This window comes from Bombus vosnesenskii, unplaced genomic scaffold (assembly GCF_011952255.1).
Source record: "Bombus vosnesenskii isolate JDL3184/JDL3185 unplaced genomic scaffold, Bvos_JDL3184-5_v1.1 scf7180000013295, whole genome shotgun sequence".
Classification (NCBI taxonomy): Eukaryota; Metazoa; Arthropoda; class Insecta; order Hymenoptera; family Apidae; genus Bombus; species Bombus vosnesenskii.
Window position 1 is genome coordinate 8,485,116 of NW_022882946.1, and position 25,163 is coordinate 8,510,278.

Genomic DNA, 25,163 nt, shown 5'->3' on the forward strand with positions numbered 1-25,163 from the left:
ATGGTTAATATGTAAATTTGAGTTTGTTAGATTGAAAATAAAAGTAATATTTAAGTTAATTTCAAAGCTTTTAATGATAACATATTTAGCAACCATTTAAAATCATACGTATATTTGTAAAGTTTTCTTTGTATAGCACAATATTTTAAAGTTATTAAGTCATTAGTGTTACACAGTAAAGTTTCGTTATCCTGTATAGTCAGGATGATCGAATAATCCGTATCCGAGAATGATTTTGTCGATAAAATCGATCATTTTTTTCTCGGTAATTTATGGTTACAGATTTACATTTTCTTTGTTCTTCTAAAGAGAACTATTCTACACTTGGTCTCCCATGATTTTCAAACATATCCTATCCATATCGATGTCATTCAATTTTGTATATATTTATATATATGTATAATGCAATTGCTAACAAGATTTTACTTACAATTATGTACTTTTTTTTCGTATCAGTGGTACTCGGAAACGGTACTTGTTTTGCGATAAAACAATTTATTCCCAAAGTATAATACATGCTAGGTCGTAAGGATTTCAACAGCATCTCGTGAAAATACTTTACTCATATCTTCGTTTACTCTTAATGATAGGAATTATATTGTAATGATTGCTATCCACAATGCAAAAATGTAATGTGTGTTTCCTAAAATGACTTGTGTTAATTAATGTATTATTTTACTCCTTTTCGTCTGATTATTTTATAACTGTACAATATGTTTCTAATCAGCATAAATAATGTAATAGTATGAAAATTGTTTTATCAGACGGAATCGACAATTACATTTTCCTCTTTATTATAATCTAATTAAAATGATACAGGTCATTGTGAATACTTATTAGCGGTACACTAACATCGACATTTGTTTTTTATTACATTCGTTGAAAAATTATATTAATATTAAATTAAAAAAATGTAAACAGTGCGGGTTGATCTCGTTTATGTACGTATTTGTAATCAGCATGTAATGTTCAACATAAATTTATTCAACATTCAATACTCAATACTTTGATCAACTAAAATTCATTTTTATTTATGTATTAACAAATATTACAGTTTTTAAGCAGATCCTAGAAATGAGTATGAATTAAAAGCAAAAAGTAAAAAAGAAATTGAAGAACTTACGACGTAGCCACATAAGATTATTATTTGGACTATACATTTTGTAAACATCAAATAGAATGTCATAATATGTGTCTTATTTTTCTTCTATATCCGAAGAACTTCCTTACATAATAAGTTTCAAAAATGTAGTTTTAAAGCTGGTGTAACTATTTCATAATAATTATAAATAATTTGTTGACAAATTAATCTTTTTATCTGTTTTCAGATATATTGTATTTGTATAATGCAATTATTGATCCAAGAATCATTTGGATCTCTTTGAAAACTATAAATTTGGAGAGGGCAAACAATACTCTGCAAACGAAAACTTTAAAATTGTTATTAAACTAAAGCATCAACTATTATTTCCTAGAAGATAAATTACATGGATGATATAGAGTAATTAGTAAAAGTTAATATATGAATAAGAGTAAGGTAATGTACGTTTTAGATAATACAACTTACAGTATGAAAGGATTGTAAAAAGTTATATGAGAAATTCCTGCAAAAAGCAGATGTTTGAACTCTATTATTTGAATTTTATTCAAGGCACCACAAGAAAATTACTGAATTCTGCTTGTTTTTCTTAGTAGTTTGTGGCACTATCTAATCTGCAACGCCGCTTTTATAAACATAAGATATATTAAATAAGTACCGCTCTCATTTTGAAATCAACGTTCTTTGAAAACATGGTATGACGGTATCTTCTTTTTGGTTTAATAGCTTTTTGTTAATAAAATATAACGTTCATAAAATTCTGGTAACTAAAAGAAATGCAAGGCGACCAAATCAAATATATCTATATATGGGTGCGCGCAAGAATGCGAAACTAGTGCGATTATACATTCGTTTTTAAATACCAAAAGTGACAACATTATGATGATTATAACTTTATATACCTGATGTTCCATGGTTAAATACATACAATAATTGTAATTTACATAGTATAGTTTTATGTTCCATCACGTATGGGGTGCTTTGTTTTCATGTAAAGAAGCACTTTAGATGTTAATGAGCCGAGATGCCTACATCATACAAAAAAACTATCACCCTTTGCAGTCGATGCAGTATATTCGCAATTGCACAGTAGTATACAGATAAGAGATCGGAAGTAAATTTAACAGTCAATTACTCTTCTAGATCATCTTTTCAGTATTTCACACGAGAGCTACTCACAAATCTTGATTTTCCTTTTCTCATAGCGTTTCAACATACTACAATTAATTCTGTTCTTCTTTATCTTGACAAATATGTACGATCATTCGTTTCACGGTTTTATACGTTATAAACGCTATAAATTTATTTGGCACGAATGCGCCTCACGTAGGAAGAACTATGCAATTTTTTCATGCTGCATTTGACCACTCCTCTTTTTCTTTTTGCATATTACATTTCACTTTAAAGAAATATATTTATATATAAATATATATATATGTATATTGCATTATACACACCAAAAACTGTTTAATACAATTAATGAATTATATATTATTATAAGTAAAATAATAACGTGTCAAAAGATTTCTTTGTAATTCAACTTAATATCTCAAGATATAAGAATGTAGAAATTAATATGACTAATTAAAAAGAGTATAACGTTTTTTCTAACTAATTGTTGTAGCAGATTTATGTGGAAAAGAAATATTACCACCGTGTTAAACACAAAATCTTTAAAAATTGCTTAATCCTTCCACATTTTAAGATTAATTTTATATTTTACATTAACTCGTGTCATACCAGAATCATTTAGTTTCACCAAGAAAGAAAAAAAGAAAAAAATCGTCTTGTCTTGTGTCCTTTGTATCATTGTGTCAATGTCCTTATTTCACACCACCGTGTATCATATGGCGAAATGGTAGTTTGTCTAAAATGGTGCAGTTTTGCTTTTATCCTCTCATTTTCCTTGCGCAGTCCAATTTTTTAATTACTTCCAGTCCAGTAACTAGGACTATATCCAGGCTTTGCTTGGGCTTTGTTTTGGGAACTTGTATTGGACCTTTGGCCTGCACTGCTACCACCATCTTGATGAAGTGGCTGGTGCAGTTGATGAGGCATAGTTGGGATAAACAAATGTGGTGTTCCATATGCACCAGGCAAACCAGCATTTTGGCTCCCAGTCAGACTAAATGGCGGGGGAGTTGCTGAGTGAAAAGTTTGTTTATCGTAGGACTGAAATAACATTAAAGCGTTATTAATTTTCGCTGAAAATAATACATTTTTATGAAATTGGATTTATAGAAATACTTACATTCACTTTACTAAGCGCTACATGACTCTTAGCATACATAGTGGCGCTTATATCGGTTGCAGATGATCCACCAGTATTCGTATTTCCGGTAGATGTTCCTGTTTTACCAGTTTGTGTGGTGGTATAGCTGTTTCCCGCACCTTTATATTCGGCCGCAGGACCAGCAGATGCTAAAGCATCATAACTTGCTCCAGCTCCATATCCAGATCCATAACTTCCTGGTTTAGCACTATATGCACCACTGTTCGTACCCGCGTTACCAGCAGTCGCTATCTGCTATAGTAATTTTGATAAATGAAATACGAATGTTTTATTAGAATATATTAAAAAATAAATAAAGAATTAATTATATAAGTTGATTAACTTACAGGATAAATAGCAGGGGTTCCATATTGAAAGCCACCTGGCATTATTCCACCACCATATGCAAAGTATGCATATGTTGGAGGTAGTGTAGGATTCATCATTGGTTGTTGATGCTGTGTAGCAGTCTACAAATAATATGAATTAAAAAAATTGTTTAAATGTAATACAATACTGTAATTTAGTCGGAAATATCAAAACAATGTTTAAGTATTATAACAATATTTTTAAGCTGATTGTCATGTCTACTAAATGTTTATAAACCTCACCTGTTGTGACATAGTTGATGGAACTGGAGATGCATTGCTGTCGTTTCTGGCGAACCTGGCGTCACTAATACTGGTATAGGCTCCTTGTACGCCTTGTACTCCTTGAACACCTTGTACACCGGAAAGTGCATCTCCTCGTCCCCCACCGAGACTGGTAGCAGGGCCAGTTGTCTGATAGCCCAAGGCCGCGTCATAGTAACCAGTAGTTGGCTGCAGGTTAGTCAGGAAGGCCAAACACAAAACTACATGCATACACTGTGTACTCCAAATACAAGAAGGCTAACTAATATCTAAGTCTACGCGTACTAGGTTGGGGGTAGGTTACATGCGGTTTGGTTGTACCTATCTTAGAGTCTTAGACTTTAACTTAAAATTTCTTTAGATGTTGTAATTTAAAATCCATTATTTTCTACGTTTTAAAATATTATTGTTCTAATGTAAATTTTTATCTTTAATATTAACAAACATACCAGTGTAATTTATTTTAAAATAGAGTACAACTTAACCACTTGAAAATTATATTATATATTTTTATACAATTTCAAATACGTAACATGAGGTATAGAGCAAATGAAACCAATAATGAAGGAAGATATATATATATATATATATATATAAAAACTACAGTTAGTCTATGATCAAAATGGTATTTTATATTATCTGTAATAGGTTCATTTCAGCGGACTAATCTTTCACGATAATATTCCAAATTAATCACAGACAGTTTTACTTTTCTACTAAATAATGTTTCAGAAATTAAAATGTTTTCAATAATTTATCTGATGCGAAACATCTCACTATAAAAAATACAACAAACTTCGTGTGCCACCTTGAAAATGTGAATAAGAAATCCATAATTTCTTAAAAAGAAAAAAGAATATTGAAATAACGAGCAGCTACCAAGCATTAAACAAATGATTACTTTAGCATTCTTCTTACTAAATAATCATGACAAAATAGAATAGCACGCAGAGTAGTACACCCGAAATATAAGTTTTTCTTTTTGATTATGAATGCTAATATTATTGTTTCAAGAAATATAATAGTTATAATATCTGTTATAGTATATGAAATAAAATGATATACTTTTTTTAAAGTGTACATTACTCTAACGAAGCATTTTAATGGAATCAAGTACAAATTACTTTTACGATTAGCATATGAGTAAGTTGTACTTGAGACGTAAGATAAATAAATTGAGGAATCAAATAGTAACTGACCATATGCGGTATTCTTTGTTGCATAAGCTGTAATTCCTCATAACTGTACATTGGTTGTTGGAACGCATAAGGTACACCTTGGCCCATAATATATTGGTGACTTAGCATTGGAGTCATGCTACCAGTTGCACCACCACCTGTCATATTTCCAGTTCCACTACTACCCGTTACTACACCACTCGATGTACTTTTCGGTACCGCTTTAAAAATCACATTACAATTTTTTTTTATCTGACCATAGAAATAACTTCAATTTTTAGTGTTTAGATACTGCTTACCATTAGAATTTGTTACTTTAGTTTGTGAACTATTTACGGAGGCAGAACTAAGACCTAATGTGGGTGCCGTTGTAGTCGCAAGAGAACTATTTGATGTCGTCGTGTTACTATCATATTGAGAATCTTTTGTTGTATTACTGTTCAATTTATGATTGTGAGACGCTGTTTGTTGTTGACTGGCGTATGTGCCATATGCATTTGCATATACCTGTAAGTATAGTTTAGTAATTTCTTGCATTTAAGTAATATTCGAGCTCATGAAATGAAATACTTACAGACTGTGCTGCGCTTTGGTAAGCTCCGGATGTTTGGGTAATAGGTGAAGTAAATGTAGTAACAGATGGTTGATAAGCTTGTGGGGTCGACTGAAACGAAGACGATCCTTGATATCCACTTGTTTGATAGCCTGTACTACTATTTGATACAGTATTTGTAGCTACAGACTGTGCTTGATATTGAGATGTTGTGGTAGGTACATATCCAGTCGCAGACTGATATACCTATTTAAAAAAATGAATTTTATATAATATAAATCATTTTAGTATTATACAACATAATAATTACCTGATTTGTAGTTGTTGGTTGGTTGTAACCTGAAGTTGCAGATGCAGATGCAGAGGGAGAAGCTTGACTAAAGGTTGATGTATTAGATTGAGGAAATGATGATGAAGAATTATAACTTGCTTGTGAAACAGTTGCTGTTGCAGAGTAACTATTAGCACTCGTGCCGGATGCGGTTTGAAAAGATGATTGAGCAGATTGAGCATTTGTAGAATATGCGTTATAAGTGCTGGGAGTCGCTGTAGGTGCTTGAAATGATGACTTTTGAGATTGATAAGTTGTTGTTGTACCATACGGAGGTGCATTTCCTGGTGAGACTTGTGAAGTGAAATCTTGTTTAGTTATATCTAAAGTTTGTCCAGAACTGCTACCACGAGCAGTGAATGTTTGAGCGTTTATCGAATGTTCACTCGATACCGGTAAATTGTCGCTATTTGATAACTGTAAGTAAATATAGAATTATTCAATAAATTGTAAGCATTAAAAAATGACAAGTAATAATATTTATATAATAAAGTAACCATTTGAGAAGTAGTATTAAAAGGTGTCGTCGATGATGGTTGCGTTGTTTCGATATCCATGGAATTATTTGTATTGGCAGTGTTTACAGCATTTGTAGTAGAAGATACCTCTACACCAGCTATTGTATTATTAGCTGAATTGTATTTTTCATTTGCAGAACCGTCAAGAGAGCTTGAATCACTACCAAATTCCAGTGCACCAAATTGGACATCAAGAAATCCAATGCCACTATTAACAGCATCTCCAGGCATTTCTACAGCGCTTGATGGTATTTTTGATGGTGGTGGCACCCTTGGACGTTGTTTTGTCTGCCTCGGAGGCTGATATATTTAAGAAATACAACGATATTCTAGTTTATATATTACATTATAAAATAATTCGTAAACATGTATATTACTTAGCTACCTGGCTGGATATCGATGAGGAGAATGTATTTTGTCCAGCAGATTTCAAGTTTTCACTTGTTTGTTGGGTAAGTTGTGTTAAATATTGTGTTTGGGCAGCTGTTAATACCCCACCACTTATAGCGTTTGGTTGCTGTGATAGCTGCATTGTAGGTAAGCTCAATACAGGTTGTTGTTGTTGAGTTTGTTGAATTAAAGTTTGTTGTTGTATTGGTTGTATTTCTGATAATTTTGGTAATTCCTTATATGCATAAATAAAAAAGATACTTTTTGTTACATGTAATTACTAATATTGATTTAAAAAGCAATGTTACATACTTCCTGTTGTAGTAATGATAAATTTACAGTCTGGTTAGGTTGCACTGGTTGCAGATCTTGAGTTTTTGCTTCTTCTGTAGAAGGTGTAGGTTCTGCTGCAGAAGTGCTCGGTGTAAAAACTTTTGTATCCGCCAATGAACCTGTATATTCTTCATTCTCCCAGTCTTCTGCAGAATCCAAATTATTCCATGCATCTACTCACATATTTTTGTTGTGTGAGATAAGATTAAATAACTTAAAATGTGAATAATTGAAATATTTAAACAGACTTACCCATCTTTGGCTCCTGAGCAGCTTGTTGTTGCTCTTCATTACCTGTCCATGTATCAATTGATCGATTAAAACTATGAGCAGATGAAGTAGATGATGGGTCATTACGGTTAGCAAATGTTCGTGGACCAAGTCCTCTCCCTCCACCTCGTCCTCCTCGACCTGGTCTTCCTGGACCACCTCTTCCTCTTCTGTTACCACTGTAACTTCCATCACGAATACCATCTTCCATGTTTCTTTCGTTCTCTTTATTTTCTCGACCGCGCCCTAAATAAAGATTTATTTAGACACGTGGCATCAATAATATATATCAATATGTATAATATTTATCTTAACGTACATCCACGATTATCATGGTTAGCACGACCTCGCATACGTGGAGGACCACCTCCTCGTTGATTACGCCTCTCATCCCAATCACCACCTTCATCTTGACCACCAGAGGTTTCCATATTTTGTTTTGAACCACTAGGTTGACGAGGCTTCTTTTTTTTCACTTCCCATTCTGTTTTTACTCCCTCCAAAAGATCATTAACGGCACGGTCCAAGTCACCATCACTATCATGTAAAGCCATAACAACTTCATCTTCTGATCGTCTAGTCATATCCATGACTTGCTTTATGCGCTCTTTCAAAACAGGATCTTCACCGCTGCCCATTCTAGTGTCAATGATTTGTGCATGCCGCATCTGAACAGTGTTTGGCTACAACGCCATATTTTTTAATAAAAATTCTTTATTGAATAAACAAAAAACAAAAGTGCATAAAAAGACATCTTTCTATCACTCATAATAATAAAGTAATTAGCTATATTTACTGACCTGCGTTTTTTCATGCTTTATCGAATCCGATGCTTTAGTTAGATGATGATCTGATTTCCCATGTTGTTGTGATGATTTATTTTTATTGGTGCCTCTCCCACCGGAGGACACCGATTTGTTGCTCGAACTCATTGCCAACTAAATTGCTGCACACCTATATCACTCCCTTATCACACTATATACACTCTCTATTTACAGTCTGTAACAAAGAATACAATTAATTGTGTATATCTAATATAATATACTGAAAATAAATACTATGTGTTATAAATACATCTATTAATTCAAACTTAGTTTTATTAACTAATTAAAATATAAAAAGTAAAAAACATTATTTTATTTTATTGCAATGTATAATATATTGCAATAACAAAACTACATATAATTCTGAATTTTTTTTTAATTTTGTGAAAATAGAAAATATTTGACATTAATTATAAATTTTACATTCTGAAAGTTATATAAGAATTAAAATTAATGTCTGTAAGTACTTCAATTATTATCTTTATAGAAGTATATGATAAAATTATACATTTCTAATAGCAATTAGCTATTTTTCACTAATGATGAATAAAATATAAATAATGCACAAAATTAGTGATTCCAGATTATAAAATGTAACTTGTAATATTATAAATAAGATACATACTTTTAAAACACTTTCTAATTTTCTAAAAATAAATAACATCTTTTAGAATATATGATAAAATACATAAATTAACTAAAAAGTTAAAAGACTAATTCAACAAGCTAAATTTTTCAGTAAATGACCATAGATTAATATCACATTTTTTCTAAATAAGAATTAATTAATATTAATTAAGAATATTAATTTGATATCAAGAATAAACCAAAATATCATACAATAAAATTTCATACCATTAGGTAGATAAAATAATGTAAATATATAAATACACAAATTAATATTTATAAAAAATGTATAACCATAAATTACTTGTATATGTACTATCATCAGATAGATTGTATAACCATGATTATCACACATAATTATATCTAATAAAACTATGGATTTTGAAGAATTAGCGAAGAAGAATAAAATACATCTTGTTCAATTTAGGAATTTTTAGAATACCCACATAACCCACGGTATTAGCAATTATACCATAAAAATATGCATTTTGAAAATAACCTAAGTGAGAAAAACAATTGGTATTTAAAAACATTTTAACAGTTATAAAACATGTCAAGCACAATATCAAATCACATTTATGAAAATGTGTGTATGAAGAATTAACAATAAAAAAAGTCGACATTAAATAAATGTCTGCAAGATACAATTTTATTTCTACCTTTTAAGCATAGATGAAAAGGTTAGGGTCGGCTAATGATGATAAATACAAGATCAAACGATTTAACAGATATTTCTTAAAATAGTCACGTTTTTCCTAAAACGGTTGTCTAGAAGAAGAACGAATAAGTAAGCGTCAGGGCGATATGCAGAATGATCTAAACCTTATCCACAAGATTTTGCGAAATTCCCAAGGACCATGTCGTTCAATGCAAACGATTAAATTCACCGAAAACACCGAAAAGATTTGTGAGCTTTCTTCCCGCAACACAGAAGATTTCAAATGACGATGAAGTAATAAAAAAAAAAAAGAGAGAAATTTTGACGTGCGCGGTGAGAATATGACGAAGGAGGATTATCTGGCGCATCACAAAAAACACCTTGTCCGTTGCGTTGTTGTTCGTAAGCGAGTTGTGAAAATTCTTCAAACGGATGATAAAGAAATTGGCCGTGTAGAGTTCGTTATATTCCTGAATCGGTACTATGACGTTGATGTAGAATATTTTCCGCAGACCATGTGCACGGTAGACGCCATTTCTGGTTTTGCGAGGAAGGCTTGTCAACCATCGCCGCGGTGGAGCATCGATAGATCTCCGTAAGATGATTGAGTCAAAGTATTTGCAAGTAACTCACAGTTATTATAAGCGTTGTTTGCGTACTCGAAGGACACGTCCGGAGTCAGAAACAAGCGAAATTCACGACGCCTCGGCTTTTTCGGCCGTGGCGCGCGAAAAACCACGAAAAAAACAACGAATTTACTCGTACCTGGTTAGTGCGCTCAAAACGCAGCTCGGTCACGTGACCGCGGGCCCCCCTCCCTGACTTGGCAGCACCGCCTCTATGCTTTATCGGGCTCCATACGGGTAGCCGATTTTATACTAGAACGCTCAGGTTTGTTAACTAGACAATCAGAAATTTCCTAGGTATAATCAACACTTAATGAAGGCAAGTTAAAAGCTTATTTTCAATTACACTATTGGGCATGTAATAATAGAGAGAAAATCCTTTTTGAATCTATTTCTAATAGTTATTATATTGCACTATTTATTTTATTCAAATATTTAATTATTTCTTCTATATTAATATATATGTTACATACAGTTAAAAATTTATCCATATATTTTTTATTATTTTTATTAGTTAAATGTATCCATTCTGAATAACTCACATAATAATACATTATTTTAGATAATATTTTATCGATATTGAAGTACGTTTTTCTCTAGAATTTGAGGATGTGCGTATATATTCTATCTGACTCTATCAACATGATTAATTGAATCAGAAAAGTAAAATCGCGTGATCAAAATTTGAGCGACACAAAGTAAAATTTACAGAACAGAAAACTACTTTTTCAAACAGTAACCTGTTAAATAATAATATTAGATGTATATTTGTTACCGTTTAAATGTACTATATTTAGTCAAATAGTTTAAATATTTTCTATAGTGATATCCCTGCAAATCATAATTCACTGACGACTGCTAACCAATTCCTAGAGCCGTTGCACATCTATCACGTGACCAAGTTTGTTTATAACCGCAATTATGCATTACAACTGTAATTCCTAGTGATTCAACTTTGCGTATATGTACATGTATCACGGATGTGTACATTGCAAATTCAGTTATATGTATCTATATATATATATATATAAAACAAATATTTCTGTATATATTTGATAAGTTTTAATTGCCGAACCATGAAATGTTTTCCTTATTAATTTATTGAGTAATTACAGATAATAAAGACATTTGTTAATTTAATTGTGTTTAAGCTATACGATTATATACCATCAATTTGTAATTTCAAGTAATGTAATTAAGTTTAAAAACAAAAACATTTTCAAAATAAATACATGTATTAAATTACACATGTTACAATGGATTCGTATATAATGCAGGTAATGTGTTAAACATTTAATAACATATAATATGCTGTAATTAAAGAAATCATTTATTTCGAGGTTATATTTACGTTTATAGATCAGACGTATGTGGTTGAATCAGGACGGCGATGGTTTAGCGGTAAATAATACATATTTACATTAAAATATATTTACACACACACCAATTTTACATAAACACTTCATATAATTTTTTAATTTAAGGATTTATTGTCTTTACGGCATAATCATGTTTCAATTCCACAAATTGGATCTGAAACTGCAATAGCAAAAGCAATGGAACATTTATCTGCTCCACTTGATGACTTAGTACTTTACCACTTAAAGTAACTAAATATGTTAAATATTGGTATATTTTTATAACTATTATTCTAAATGTTGACTGTAATATTTATATCCTTAGAACTATAACAACAATACATAAAGATGACCCATTGTCTATGTATAATTATCAAAGTTCTGCAGTTCAATCTTTGACAAAGATTCTTCAAATGCAAAAGGAAGAAAATTGGATGTTGCCTGTTATGAACGTAATGTGTTTAGAATTACGGTTATTAGCAGTTTGTGCAGAGAATACAAGATCCAGCAAAAATATGAAGCCTGGAGAAATTTTGGAGAAATGTGCAGATTGTCTAATGGGATGTTTTCGAGTATGTGCTTGCGACAATCGTAGCTCAGAAGATGATACAAAACGATGGGGAATGCTGGCATTAGTTAACCAATTATTAAAAATTTATTTTAGAATAAATAAATTGCATTTATGTAAACCTTTAATAAGGGCAATAGAATCGTCCCCATATAAAGCACATTTTGCATTAGCACAACAAATTACTTATAAATTTTTCGTGGGCCGTAAAGCAATGTTTGATAGCGATTACAAAGCTGGTAAGTATTAAAATTTGATAGTTATTATAATAAACTTGACATTTTAATCATTTTATAAATAATTATCTTATTCATCTTTTAGCTGATGAATATCTTACTTATGCTTTTGAACATTGTCATAAACAATCTTCAAAAAACAAACGATTAATTTTAACTTATCTTGTGCCAGTGAAAATGTTATTAGGGTATATGCCTAAACATAACTTATTAGAAAAATATAACTTAATGGAATTTGGAGAATTAATGGAAGCTGTTAAGAGAGGAGATTTATGCAATCTTGAAAAAGTGATGGAAAAACACGAATTATTTTTTATAGGAGCAGGAATATATTTAATTGTGGAAAAATTGAAGATAATAGCATACAGAAATTTATTTAAAAAAGTGTATTTAGTATTAAATATACATCAGATTCCTATTCAAGATTTACTTTCAGCATTGGAAATGCAAGGAATTGATGATGTTGATATGGATGAAGTAGAATGCATTGTGGCAAATTTAATTTTTGAAGGAAAAATTAAAGGATACATATCTCATCAACATAAAAAATTAGTCATCTCTAAACAAAATCCTTTTCCAAGACTTTCAACTATACTTTAATTATCTTTAGATTACATGTATCTTTCTGTAAGAAATAAATTTAAATTCAATAAAATTGATTTAATTGATTTTAGTACCTTCAACAATTCTAGATCTAAATGTAAATATCTATAATCTGCATCATCATATAAATAAAATCCAATTTGTTTATTATATTTTAAGATTACAAATTAATAAAATTTGAAAATCTAGAATATGTACATATGTATGTATCATTAGCTCTTTTTGATCAATTTAAATTAGTATTAAAATGTTTAAATTTAAATGATCCTAAATTCCTTAGTGATGTAATATAATAAAATGAGATTTGATGAAATATGTATATACAGAGAGAAAATTCTTCCTGATAGAAAGCTCTTTTTATCCTTCTCTTACTTATGACAAGAAGTGAATAGAAAAGCTATGTATTCGTTTTTCTTAATTATTTTTAATTATACAGACATTAATAATTACATACATATGTAGATTTCCTGTTGCAGTAATAATACTTTTTTATTTTAATTTATATATATTCAACAAAGCAAAAGTGTATTTGTATAAATGATGTAAAAATCAAATTTGTATTATTTTTAATACAATTTTGTATGTAAAAAGATAAATTTAAAAATAAGAAATATTTTGCGAAAATTATATATCGATATTTTCTTTCAATTTCATATGGATATAAAAAATTTCGACAACTCCACTAAACGAGTAGACATACATATATATATATATAATATATAATCATAAGATATTATTTCTATACTCATTACTTCCATTACTTAGTAAAAAGTTTAAAGTAACCCTTTTTTACAATTATTTATTAGAACTTCGAATTTCGAATGATTATGAATCGTAAAAAATGATGACTATTAATATTTACGTATCTGTATTGAAATATAGATTATGGAATGTTAACCTAGAGACTTCCTCATATGACATCTTTCACGTGGCTTTAACAAACCCTAAGCAATTTTAAATACTTACGAGATTGTCTACGTCATGTATTGATTGTTAAATAGATATTAATTGTTTAAATATATTAAATACTTGTACCTATAATTTACTAAGAAAATGACGGTAAGTTACATTATTATTTAAAATATCGTTCTTTTTCTCTTTTTTTACATCTTAACCATTCTGGATATGCAATTATTTCCGTATGATTTGTAATGTGTCATTGCATAACAAAGTCAATCAATAATTATCATTTTTTATAAAATTGCTTTATAACAATATGAGTACTAGGTAAAGTCATTCATTACATTTCTAGATAAAAAAAACTAAAGCAGCAACAAAAGGTGCAAAACAGATAGTGGAAGAAAATAAAACTACATTAAATTTTTATCAAAATATGATAATTGGAGCAATAGGAATATATTTTACTGTTACAATGTTGTTCTTTAACTTTACAACATTATCAACTGTGAGTTTTGTATTTAAGGTATTATTTTTATTTTTAAAGTGTACATATAAAACAACATATATTATTCTATTATGTATTATGATTACAGACATTAACCATATTTTCTGCAATTGTATATATAGGAAGTTATCAGTTTATGAAATATATAGCACATGCAACATATTCAGAATCCGGACAGCTTTTAGATTCTGGAATTGATCTTAATATGGAAGGAGGTATAGCAGAGTAAATATCACAACATATTCTAATGATTTCTTCAAATAATATAACACTTTATTAGACTGTAACAGCTTTGATAAATATAATGACATTTTAATGTTATTTCAGACATGTAAAAGATTTAATTATATTAACTTCAGGAGTACAAGTACTCTCTCTTATATCAAATTACTTTTGGTTGTTATGGCTTCTTGTAAGTATACTTAGTAAATGATAGAAATATAAAATAGTACATTGACTCATCATAAATTACAAAACAATTTAAAATAACATTCTTACAATTTCCTCACGATTTTCGAGTTAAAGCGTACATAAAATGTTTAAATAGATTATGAAATATTTTGTATTATTACAACAGGTACCATTCAGGGGAGGTTGGATGATATGGAAACAAATATTAGCTCCATGGTTTTTTGCCTCTACTCCAGAGCAACCTGAGATTAGTGAGAAGAAACAACGGAAGTTGGAAAAAAAGATGGCTAGACGGCATTAACATTTTGAATAGAAATAAGCATGCATTTTGAATAAATATTAAAAAATTTAATGGGTGTAGGATAAAGTTGAGCAACATTGTGAAACAAGACTGCTTATTATTTTACTTTTGTCTTAGCCTGCATTGTTTCCTACATTTTCTATGTTTATGAACAGATTATTTTCATGTCCTCTTATAAATTTATAAACTTTTACATAAATTATAAGGTCAACTTTTTACAAATTGAATAATATTTATGAACACTATCATATTAATTTTGGCAATTTTTGTATCTAAGAAAAGAAGTTTATGAAGTGTAATATAAAAATAAACTTTTTATAATTTTTAATGTTTTATATGTCGTTAACGACTTCTCTATGTCCAATTTCTAATTTTTGGATTAATTCATTTTATATATTACTAAAGTTATCATTCTGTGTGATAATTTAGAAAAAAATTATTTTTATACAACTTAAATGTAAGTAAGCAAAACATTCATTTCATATGTACATACGTATATATACACATATATGTATTTATAAAAACAAATTATATTTATTACACGACAAATAGTAGTCTATATGCAAACAAGTAACATAAATTAAATACTTTTATTTGGCTTTAATGAAAATTAAATATAATACTAAATGGAATGTACTCATCACCTATTTTATATTGTTTTTCTTTATATATATATATCGCAAAAAAGTGCATCACAGTTTATTGAAATACAGTGGTCCATATACCACATTGGCTTGTTATGTTACTGTTATGTATAGTTATAAATGTACAATTTTTGCAATATTGCAATGTACTAAATTTTTATTTTCACTATAAAATTGCACAGCAAATGAATACTTCCTAACTGTATGCTTCTTTTCTATGAAGAATTATTGTTATATGCCATACTATATGCCAATATTACTTGGAAAGAACTTTTCATTTTTACTAAAGTTTCAGTAACAAAATAAGAATATGATAAAATGCTGTTTACAAGCTTAAAATATTTATGATTTAAGAAGTATCTACATCTAAACCTTTCTTTTTTCTGTAATCATGTTCTGATTGATACCCAGGTGGATGATTATGATCATGTACACCTGTAGGCATAAATCTTTCTGCAATAACCGCACATTTACCTTTACAACCACGATGCTGTTCAGCACACCTATAATGAGACCTATTCAATCCCTCAGAGCGAGAAGTCAAATTGTAAACATAACCCTCATGCACTAATTGTGGTCGACCTCGTGCAGAAAGCCTGTAAATTACTGGTTCAACATCTATAATGTTAAAATATAATATTAAGACTAAATTTTATTAGTTACTAAGTTTTTTAAATTTTATTAATTTCAGAATATTATTTCTATGTTAATCTTAAACCACCTATATATTTGATATCTATATACATCTTTACCTTGCTGAGTTGAATTTTCTCTTGAATTTTCAGTATTCAAGGGAAAAGGTAGCAAAGGGTTATCATCGCTTTTATTATTATCATTAATTTTTATGGTAGGAATATTAATATTTTCTTCCTCATCTACAATTTCATTTGTCTCATTATTTGTGTCAGTCGTCAAAAATAGAACTTCGTGATTATCATTATCCACTTTCTCATTAGATAGATCATGAATATTTTCTGCTGTTAAGGATATATCTTGCTTTTTTCTCTTGTAACTTTTTTTTGTTATGTCATGGGATCTCTTTCTTCTATCTATCATTTCTATTTCTTTGGAAGTTCTATTTATTGTACTTAAATTTGATTGAGCAACATTTTGTATATTACAATCAATATCTGATTGAATATCACAACTAGGAAACGATTTTGTGCTATTTGTATCTTCTGTTGTGAGTCCTCTTATCTGTAATGTTTGTGCTACTTTTAGAAAAGTAGATAAATCTTCTTGATTGATATTTATTTCACCTTGATACATGAATTTCAATAGTGACTCAATTTCAGTATACTTCATGTCCTTAAGTATAATTACTGGATGTTGACAAGGATTTTCCTACAAAATAATTCTAAGAAGTTCTTTTCTGAGCAATCACAACTGATATAGATATAGATATTTAACATGTAAAAAAGATAATTTATATACCTTAAATATATTTTTAAAGTATGGACTACATATTGACAGAACCAGTTTGTGTGCTTGTAACAATTGACCTTCCACTGCAAGTGTAACATCAACTAGATCATTTTCAGTAAGATGACTTAGAAACCCAGATGTTAAATTGTTAGAAAAATTGTTCCACTTCAAGGAGAATTGTTCTGACAACGAATTATTTGCCATGTTTATCTATAAATAATAGGAATTTCTTTAATAACACATTTCATTAAAGCTTAAGAATAAAATATATAATTATAAAATTAATAACTACAAATTTAATAATTATTTATGTAATTACAAGAAAAATTCAATTCCTCCTGACTATTATAAAGTATTACTATATCTAAGTATTTAAAATATACAGAATTGTACATAGTACCTACAAGAAATATCTGTAGATATCAAAGAATACAAAGAATGGAAATATAATACTATGTTATATGTTATGAATCATATCATGGTGACAAACATACTATTGATTTCGAAATAATCGCAGGTTTAAAACTGATAATAATTGACAATAAAAAGAATATTCTGTGTAACATATATTAAATATATATTTTTGATATGTATAGAATAATTATTATGCAGACAATTTAAAATAAAATTGGTTTAAACGAATAATAATGATAAAGATAATTTTAGCTGAAAATGAAAATGATGTTACCTTCGATAGATATGTGAGATATGCTTGCTAGAGAAGTAACATTTTTTTAAAAAGCATTCATAAAATTATATGAAATTCATTACACTATCAGTTATATAATTATACCTAGTTAAAAATTGTTACTTATTATAATTTTTAAAGTGTTAACATGAGTTAAAAGGTTTATGACTAAGAAATTAGAGCTGTATTCTTTTTAATGTCACGATTAAAAAATATATCGGTACATATCAGTACATATGTAATGTAAAATTTATGTAATAATATGTCATTACGTAAAATCTATTTTTAATAAATCAATATTTTTAGGTATATTTTATAACACTGATAAATGACAAATCAGTAAATTGTTTGTCAATAATGACAACATTTTTTGCTTATTTATTTAATTCACTTTTTAAGATATATAATACTAGGTAGTAGGAATTTAGTGTTATCCTCATAAATTTGAGTAACTTATATTTTAACTATTGGTAGCTTACTTATATTTACTCTTTTCATAAGCACGATCCATGAACATATGAACATACTCACGACATAATATATTAATTTTGTTATTACTATAGTATACTAAACTGTGAATATATCTATGTCTATGGCACCATCATATAAACAGGTCTCGACACTAGCCTAGCATTGAAGCCTAGGGAAAACCGTCCGAAAATTGAATCATGAAAATTAACATGGTAGATAAGAAAGTTCTTATTCTGTGTATGTGTGACATATTATGAATGCTCAGATAGAAACAGAGATAGTCTACTCATCTCTGTTTGCCTCGAAAAAGCGAGAAACTTGTCTTCCATATTGATAGTGACTAGTGACTGCCGAAACCTGTGTATATGACTGCGTTCATAAGTGTGCATTATACTGAAGTTTGCAGAGTACAATTGCATATTTGTCGTTAATCGCGTGTAAGTTTACGTGTCCTATAAGCCACGTCAAAATATTTGATACAATGGTGAGTGTAATATTTATTCTATTATGAAAATTTATATCACATAGAGTAACGTCACTTTTTATTATCCTTTTATTATATTTAATCCGGTATTTTATGTTGTAGTACAGTTATAATTTTATGGAATCCTTTCCCAGCATTTCTTCACCAAAGATGTATATCTTCAAAACTTATTAATATTAAACTATATATTTATTTAATTGATAATATGTACATTTATATGTGTTTTACGTCATATTGTTTTTATAAAATCATTCATGCAAAAAGTTTTATTCTGCTTGAAGAGAATAGAAAACTGTAATTATATTTACATTAATTTTAATTTTGAAATTTGGAAACAGGTTTCATAAAGATATTTAAAAATTTGTATGTATGTCAAATAAATGAGAATAATTATTTGTTTTCCTAATAAAATCTTGTTATTTTACTTTAGGTGGAAATCGAGTCTATGACAAGATATGTGTCTCCCATAAATCCTGCAATTTTTCCATTACTGGCAGTGGTGTTACTAGGAATTGGAATATTCTTTACAGCATGGTTCTTTGTTTATGAAGTTACGAGCACAAAATTTACAAGGGACATGTTTAAAGAATTATTAATCTCTCTAGTAGCAGCAATATTTTCTGGTTTTGGTATATTATTTTTACTCCTTTGGGTTGGAATTTATGTATAGGTACATTATTTTCTAAAAATTTAAGTCAATACAATTAAACTGTAATTTTTTATAATATTTATAAGCCTCACTTTTTTATTGCAGATTGATTCGATTAATGAGAAAAACTAATTTTAGGATTATGTGTAATAGCATTTAAGAAATTATATAATAATCTCACATCATTAGGAATAAAAACAATGTATTTTTACTAAATCGTGCAATGTAGTGATCAATCTATACATTTATCACACAGTGAACAAGCATTTATATTTTTTAATATGTATCTAAAGTCACTATTTGAGGTATATGACTTCTTTCCATAGTTTTAAAAAAGTCAATTAAAAACTACACACTTTTTACACATTTTTAAATACATTACATTTTGAAATATAATTTCGTAAAACAAAGATATTTATTTTTAGTATAATTGTTTAAACCTTCATTCGTTCATTTTGTGTGTGTATATATATATATATGTATGTGTTTGTGTATGTTTTTTGTTCAGTTTTATGTATAAAAGTTTTACGTTCAAGTCCTTTGTTATGAACAAAATGTATACAACATGAAACAAAAATACATCACTGTATATATAGCATACAATTTCTATAACGAGGATGCTTCTTTTTTATAACATATATCTCTATCCCTCTATTATTGTGGGATTTATATAGTTTGTTTTGCGTACATCATTTGTAATAAAATAAAATATTGAATAGTGTAACTTCGTAAAAATTGAGTATAATGTTTAACCAGCCAAACCCGCTTTTTGGCGACAGCGTTGCATAAGTGCTCTCAGCATAAATTGTCTGCGTGAAAGCTGTCGCACTTGTTTCAAAAATGCATCTAAATCTATGATACCACAACGTAAAGCTTCACCCAAATAATATATAGCATCTTCTGTGGCTGCTTCTTCCGCAAACGCGTTTAACATTCTACAATTGTACAAAAAACAATAATGTTACTTAAAAGAATTGAAAACAAATAACTATTTAAAAATACATACTGTTTATAAAGTGGTGCGATCGTTGTAACAGCTTCATCAACATCTATTGACTGATTGTCAGAAAGTTTTGCAATTTCTTTTTCCAATTCAGCTTCTTTGTCTTGGAGTATAGTTATATTTTTTTCAAGTTCGGCTTTCTCTTTTTTTAATCTTTCGAACAAGTCGGTAAGATGGGTAAATCCGCTTGTGAGTTCTTGTTGTGTTCGACGTAACGTTTCCAGCTCGGCTACCAATTGTGAGAACTGTTCTTTAAGTCTTCGTCTTAATTTATCTTCTACTGCTGACAATAAAGATGCTCTAATATGTTCTTCTGTAATTGTACCTGATGCACCAGCTGTGGCAGGCACTGTTGGTGACTTGAAAATTGTAAAAAGGAGATGAGTACTAATAATGTATATTATTTACCTGTTAAAAATTATAACTTACTGGCTGTGTTGATGGAGGATATGGAAAGGAACCAGTGCATCCCTGTGATGGATAATTTGATGCACTTCCTCCATATGAACCGTACGAGCCCTGGTATGGAAACCCAGAAGATGTAGTAGACATGTATGGAGAATAAATATTACTCCCACCTGGATACTGCGAATTTTGTGGATATGGTGGGAAATTAGAACCAGGTATATGTGTTCCACTTCCAGGTACAGGCATGAAAGCTATATAAAATTGTATTCTTTAATAATAGAATTTTCTTTAATAATAGAATAATAGAATTTTCATGTGAATATTTAAAAATGACAAATACTTACGTTGTACTGGATAAGGTGTAGAACTTGTTTGTATACCTTGTCGTGGTTTAGCATAAACAGGTGGTTGGTCTCCAAATGTTACAATCATTATTTGAATTAGACTAAGTAAATCAGATGAGTGCTAAACATAATAATGATACACTACTATAATGATATCATAAGATAATGGATAATAAGACATAACTATATACAAGTTACTTACTGGCACCCAATCATGAAGATATGGTAAATAAATTTTCCCATTATGATCAACAAACATGCTCACTTTAATGTCCATATCAGCAGTAGGCTTAACATAGCACATAGGTGCATTATTAGGATGTGTATCCATTAACCATATACATATAGGAATGTTGTAATAGGTACCTAAAATCAATATAACATAAAAATTTGTTTTGTACTTCTTCAATTGCTTTTTACAGAAGTATCTAATTATATCACCTTTAAAAGAGACAGGTATTGTTCCTTGTAAATTAAACAATTCTTTGCGTGATCCATCATTAAATACTGTTATAAGATAAAATACATTAGCAATAAATTAATGAATTCATGTTTCTTATATTTATTTTTATATGTTATTATAAAGTTGGAAATAAATACATTCTTTTTTAAAGAAGATACATTTCTTACACTTACCAAATGGTTCTACATTATATTTTAGACCCTTATAAAGACTCAAAACTTTCATGACATGTTTCTTAGTGATGTCAGCATTTTGATACTTAAAGATAAGATACATTTTATAAATATCATTGAAGTGTATGTATTAGAAATAATATTAAAAATATCTGTATATACTCCAAAAAAATATACAGTACACACCTTTGATAAGCTTTGCTTTATTTTCCCTTCATCTAGAGATGTCATTTTCACCATCTAACCTCGTATTTTAGAATTACTGAATATAAGAAAGATAAATAAAACGACGCTTTTCTCTTTAAAGTACGAATGATTTTCTACCGATGTTAAATATCAAAATTTCTTAACAATGAATATTCTACGGAGCAATTATATTACCGTGTTATCTTTCGTTATACGTATTTGAAAGCTTCAGACTTACATTACTGTCAACCTTACATGCATATAATGAAATGTTGTTTAATTTTTTCTACTGCTACAATTTGTAAGTAAATAAACTGAGTTGATTCATTCGTCTGTCACTTAAAGTGTCTTGAACATTACAATACCATGATTCGGTATTACTTGTTACATACTTTGAATCAAGGAACAGAGAAAATTATTGAAAGGAGGTTGCAATAATCATCGACTCCTCAATAACGAGTTAGTGCTGCCCCCGGATATATGTATACCGGACATTTTAAAATCACACAAAGAGAAAAACTAAGAATATGTTAAATTCCTTGTTATTTATTGCCACATACAATAAGAAGAGTTATAATATAAAATTTTAAAAAATGAGGACATTTTTTATGAATCTATGAATGATAAAGAGAATATTTTAACGAGAAGAAACTGTTAGATAAGAAATATTTCTGAAACAATACAAATTTGATAATTACTACTTTTGATAATTTGCAGTTGTTTATGTTTATGGTTTAAACATCTTTTATATTATTATAAAAGTTAAAAAAATGTATGTATTATGTCAAATGTTTACAACAATCAAATCTTGCTTAACTAATATAGTTTATAAATATTTAAAACGATAAAAGGAAGATTAAATATAGAATAACTGTATTTATTAATTATTCATTACCAAATTTTTTAGAAGTTAGATAAGGAATTAAAATATAGTAATAAAGATGTATTCATCATTTATGTTATTACAATTGTATTAATATGTACACTGTTTCTGTACATATAAGCTAGAAGAATCTTCGGTATTATATTCTTATATTTTTTATTGATCGATACATTACGATATATCGTAACATTAAAATAACAAAATGATTGAGAGTTGTAAATAAACTTTTATAGACCGTAATTTATCAAGATTTAAGTTTCAGACTCTATCTTCTCCTTTGTTTCGTTATTTTCGGATGTATTTCTATTTTTTTCTTCAGATTTTGATTCTTTGTCAGATTTCTTTTCTTTACTAGATTTTTTTTCGCTCTTTTCTTTATCAACCTTGTCACCCTCATTCTTTTTGCCATTATCCGATTTATCTTTGCTTCTTCTATCTTTGTCTTTATCTCTCGATTTTTCTGAATACTTTGATTTCGAGGATCTGGACTTAGATTTAGATCTTGACCGTCTAGACTTGGATTTTGAACGTTTACTTCGAGATCGAGAACGGCTCCTTCGACGAGGAGATCTTTTTTTGCGATCTTTGGATTTAGATCTTGATCTACGTGATCGAGAACGTCGAGATCTGGAGCGGGAACGATGTCGGCCACGAGAGCTACTTCTTCTACGAGAAGGTGACTTTCGTCTACGATCTTTAGAACGAGAACGTTTCGAACGAGATCTTGATCTTCGTCGATGACGTGATCGTGAACGTCTGTGACGAGAACGTGATCTTTTGCGCGATCTGGACCGTCTACTACGTCCTCTTGATCTCGACCGAGATTTTCGGCTACGAGAACCGCTACGGCTTCGTTTGTCCTTTGACAGCATTCCGATCATTGGATCTATCGCAGCCGAAATTAAATTGTGAGCTTCCTTTACCCGGGACATAGCTTCTTCTATTTCTTTTTGTGCTGCTTCATTACTTTTTGCTTCAGGTTTTGCTATTGCTTGAGTCGAATGATAAATTTTAATTGGTCTGTCCATAAGCAGCTTTCCATTCAATAATAATGCAGAAACTACAGCAGCTTGTTCAGAGAGTTCTACTAATGCATAGTGCTCTGTATCTGAATCTCTAGTACACATGCGTAAATACTTCACTTCAACATTGTTATTACTGAAAAAATCTAGTAAGTGGTCTGTTGTCGCAGAAGGATCTAAATTGGCAAGGACAAGTGTTCTTCGTATTTCTTCAATCCTTCTGCTATCTAAATGGCCAGGTAAATGTGGATAAGGTGGTAATCCGTTTGCCTCTAATTTTGGATCCATAGTGGTAATAACATGATTTGGAGGAATCCCTTCTATTGCATTTACAACATTTGGTGGCAATTTGGGCTCAGAAGGATAAAGACCTATGAATAAAAATTATATACATATATAGAACTGAAAATGAAGTTTACGGAAGGATGATATAAGATAAAAATTTGATTATCATTAATGTTTACCTGGAACAACTGTACCATTATTTGTCAATTCAAGGGCTCTTTGTTCATCTGGAATGTCTCCATTCTGGTAAGGTATTACAATCAATGCACGATCAATAAAAACAGTGTTTGTCATATGTTGAGCAACTGCAACGCATCCCTGATCGTGAAATTTTATGTAGCAAATACGAGATTGAACAGGTACTGCAACGTCCCGTATAGTAGGATATAATCTAATATCTTCTATCTTTCCGAGGTACCCGAATAAAGTTTGCATTTGATCTTTTGTCGCTTGAGGTGCAATATTTGTCACCTGTACTACTTTTGTAGATCCAACCGCCATTCTTTTCTCAATTTTGTAAAAAATCTCTTTAATATACTCGAAAGAGGTTAGGTTTCTGAAGGATACGGCTTCAATACTAATTCTGCATGCGAACGAATTGTACACGCTACGCGAAAAAATTAATTTAATTGATACATTACGGCAAAAAATGGACGAACATAATATTAGTTATGTGTTTTTTACTTTTTCATATCAGATTAAGGTTCCAACGTTGTAGTATTCTTTCATTCTATATAACTCGTACATTCTTTGCGTCTTCTCGACAATTTCATAGCGACGTTGGGGGCATGAACTATAAAACTCTAGATGTTTTTCATGTAGCTTATCCTTAGGAAGATTTA

At 29.5% G+C, this 25,163-nt stretch overlaps 7 protein-coding genes across 17 annotated transcripts; 3 read left to right on the plus strand and 4 right to left on the minus strand.

Moving 5' to 3' along the window:
* Positions 1-55: 55 nt before the first annotated feature.
* On the minus strand, positions 56-10,574 carry LOC117233183 (protein lingerer). 8 transcript variants are annotated; one of them, XM_033493239.1, is made up of 15 exons: positions 10,319-10,456; positions 8,377-8,575; positions 7,896-8,259; positions 7,559-7,822; positions 7,286-7,479; positions 6,969-7,208; positions 6,563-6,883; positions 6,045-6,482; positions 5,756-5,980; positions 5,481-5,688; positions 5,203-5,402; positions 3,983-4,153; positions 3,719-3,841; positions 3,351-3,626; positions 56-3,271 (listed from the first exon to the last, which is right to left on the minus strand). In XM_033493239.1, exons 2-15 carry the CDS (start codon positions 8,506-8,508, stop codon positions 3,023-3,025), a joined length of 3,405 nt encoding a protein of 1,134 aa, XP_033349130.1. In that variant the 5' UTR covers positions 8,509-8,575; positions 10,319-10,456; the 3' UTR covers positions 56-3,022. The 8 variants fall into 8 exon arrangements, with proteins under 8 accessions (XP_033349130.1, XP_033349126.1, XP_033349125.1 ...); XM_033493235.1 differs by having other exon boundaries at positions 3,351-3,623; positions 3,983-4,192; XM_033493232.1 differs by having other exon boundaries at positions 3,023-3,271; positions 3,983-4,192; positions 10,451-10,574.
* Positions 10,575-11,352: 778 nt separating this feature from the next.
* On the plus strand, positions 11,353-13,142 carry LOC117233188 (PCI domain-containing protein 2). The gene is made up of 5 exons (XM_033493253.1): positions 11,353-11,588; positions 11,671-11,712; positions 11,796-11,917; positions 11,995-12,476; positions 12,559-13,142. Exons 1-5 carry the CDS (start codon positions 11,568-11,570, stop codon positions 13,071-13,073), a joined length of 1,182 nt encoding a protein of 393 aa, XP_033349144.1. The 5' UTR covers positions 11,353-11,567; the 3' UTR covers positions 13,074-13,142.
* Positions 13,143-13,828: 686 nt separating this feature from the next.
* LOC117233191 (transmembrane protein 208) lies at positions 13,829-15,528 on the plus strand. Its single transcript, XM_033493259.1, has 5 exons — positions 13,829-14,135; positions 14,329-14,481; positions 14,570-14,706; positions 14,809-14,893; positions 15,059-15,528. The coding sequence occupies exons 1-5, from the start codon at positions 14,130-14,132 to the stop codon at positions 15,191-15,193; spliced, it is 516 nt and encodes a 171-aa protein (XP_033349150.1). The 5' UTR covers positions 13,829-14,129; the 3' UTR covers positions 15,194-15,528.
* Positions 15,529-15,687: 159 nt separating this feature from the next.
* Positions 15,688-18,085, minus strand: LOC117233189 (protein abrupt-like). Of its 3 annotated transcripts, none has more exons than XM_033493254.1 (4): positions 17,951-18,085; positions 17,272-17,472; positions 16,590-17,181; positions 15,688-16,455 (listed from the first exon to the last, which is right to left on the minus strand). In XM_033493254.1, the coding sequence occupies exons 2-4, from the start codon at positions 17,464-17,466 to the stop codon at positions 16,187-16,189; spliced, it is 1,056 nt and encodes a 351-aa protein (XP_033349145.1). In that variant the 5' UTR covers positions 17,467-17,472; positions 17,951-18,085; the 3' UTR covers positions 15,688-16,186. The 3 variants fall into 3 exon arrangements, with proteins under 3 accessions (XP_033349145.1, XP_033349147.1, XP_033349146.1); XM_033493256.1 differs by lacking the exon at positions 17,951-18,085 and adding an exon at positions 17,667-17,765; XM_033493255.1 differs by lacking the exon at positions 17,951-18,085 and adding an exon at positions 17,663-17,754.
* Positions 18,086-18,612: 527 nt separating this feature from the next.
* On the plus strand, positions 18,613-19,964 carry LOC117233192 (transmembrane protein 258). The gene is made up of 3 exons (XM_033493260.1): positions 18,613-18,905; positions 19,336-19,575; positions 19,660-19,964. Exons 1-2 carry the CDS (start codon positions 18,903-18,905, stop codon positions 19,573-19,575), a joined length of 243 nt encoding a protein of 80 aa, XP_033349151.1. The 5' UTR covers positions 18,613-18,902; the 3' UTR covers positions 19,660-19,964.
* LOC117233187 (tumor susceptibility gene 101 protein) lies at positions 19,744-22,617 on the minus strand. Of its 2 annotated transcripts, XM_033493251.1 has the most exons (9): positions 22,370-22,581; positions 22,132-22,207; positions 21,946-22,030; positions 21,751-21,816; positions 21,512-21,675; positions 21,310-21,430; positions 20,987-21,216; positions 20,561-20,916; positions 19,744-20,489 (listed from the first exon to the last, which is right to left on the minus strand). In XM_033493251.1, the coding sequence occupies exons 2-9, from the start codon at positions 22,183-22,185 to the stop codon at positions 20,303-20,305; spliced, it is 1,263 nt and encodes a 420-aa protein (XP_033349142.1). In that variant the 5' UTR covers positions 22,186-22,207; positions 22,370-22,581; the 3' UTR covers positions 19,744-20,302. The 2 variants fall into 2 exon arrangements, with proteins under 2 accessions (XP_033349142.1, XP_033349141.1); XM_033493250.1 differs by having other exon boundaries at positions 22,132-22,617.
* Positions 22,618-23,046: 429 nt separating this feature from the next.
* LOC117233184 (probable splicing factor, arginine/serine-rich 7) lies at positions 23,047-25,119 on the minus strand. The gene is made up of 3 exons (XM_033493240.1): positions 25,006-25,119; positions 24,501-24,928; positions 23,047-24,407 (listed from the first exon to the last, which is right to left on the minus strand). The coding sequence occupies exons 1-3, from the start codon at positions 25,011-25,013 to the stop codon at positions 23,266-23,268; spliced, it is 1,578 nt and encodes a 525-aa protein (XP_033349131.1). The 5' UTR covers positions 25,014-25,119; the 3' UTR covers positions 23,047-23,265.
* Positions 25,120-25,163: the final 44 nt, after the last annotated feature.

Bases quoted from the DNA above. Each gene is read 5' to 3' on its own strand.
- LOC117233187 (XM_033493250.1), bottom strand. From the start codon at position 22,185: ATGGTGAAAATGACATCTCTAGATGAAGGGAAAATAAAGCAAAGCTTA. The intron at 21,431-21,511 runs GTAAGTAACTTG...TATTATGTTTAG, and splicing joins ATCTTCATGATTGGGTGCCA to CACTCATCTGATTTACTTAG. The intron at 21,217-21,309 runs GTAAGTATTTGT...AATTTTATATAG, and splicing joins TACACCTTATCCAGTACAAC to CTTTCATGCCTGTACCTGGA.
- LOC117233184 (XM_033493240.1), bottom strand. The intron at 24,408-24,500 runs GTAAACATTAAT...TTTTATTCATAG, and splicing joins TAATGGTACAGTTGTTCCAG to GTCTTTATCCTTCTGAGCCC.
- LOC117233189 (XM_033493254.1), bottom strand. From the start codon at position 17,466: ATGGCAAATAATTCGTTGTCAGAACAATTCTCCTTGAAGTGGAACAAT. The intron at 17,182-17,271 runs GTATATAAATTA...ATTATTTTGTAG, and splicing joins ACTTTAAAAATATATTTAAG to GAAAATCCTTGTCAACATCC. The intron at 16,456-16,589 runs GTAAAGATGTAT...TTAACATTATAG, and splicing joins AGAAAATTCAACTCAGCAAG to ATGTTGAACCAGTAATTTAC.
- LOC117233191 (XM_033493259.1), top strand. The intron at 14,707-14,808 runs GTAAATATCACA...ATGTTATTTCAG, and splicing joins ATGGAAGGAGGTATAGCAGA to ACATGTAAAAGATTTAATTA. The intron at 14,894-15,058 runs GTAAGTATACTT...TTATTACAACAG, and splicing joins TTTGGTTGTTATGGCTTCTT to GTACCATTCAGGGGAGGTTG.
- LOC117233188 (XM_033493253.1), top strand. From the start codon at position 11,568: ATGGATTCGTATATAATGCAG. The intron at 11,589-11,670 runs GTAATGTGTTAA...TTACGTTTATAG, and splicing joins TGGATTCGTATATAATGCAG to ATCAGACGTATGTGGTTGAA. The intron at 12,477-12,558 runs GTAAGTATTAAA...TTCATCTTTTAG, and splicing joins TGATAGCGATTACAAAGCTG to CTGATGAATATCTTACTTAT.
- LOC117233183 (XM_033493234.1), bottom strand. From the start codon at position 8,508: ATGAGTTCGAGCAACAAATCGGTGTCCTCCGGTGGGAGAGGCACCAAT. The intron at 7,480-7,558 runs GTAAGTCTGTTT...ATATGTGAGTAG, and splicing joins TGCTCAGGAGCCAAAGATGG to ATGCATGGAATAATTTGGAT. The intron at 6,483-6,562 runs GTTACTTTATTA...ATTTACTTACAG, and splicing joins TTAATACTACTTCTCAAATG to TTATCAAATAGCGACAATTT.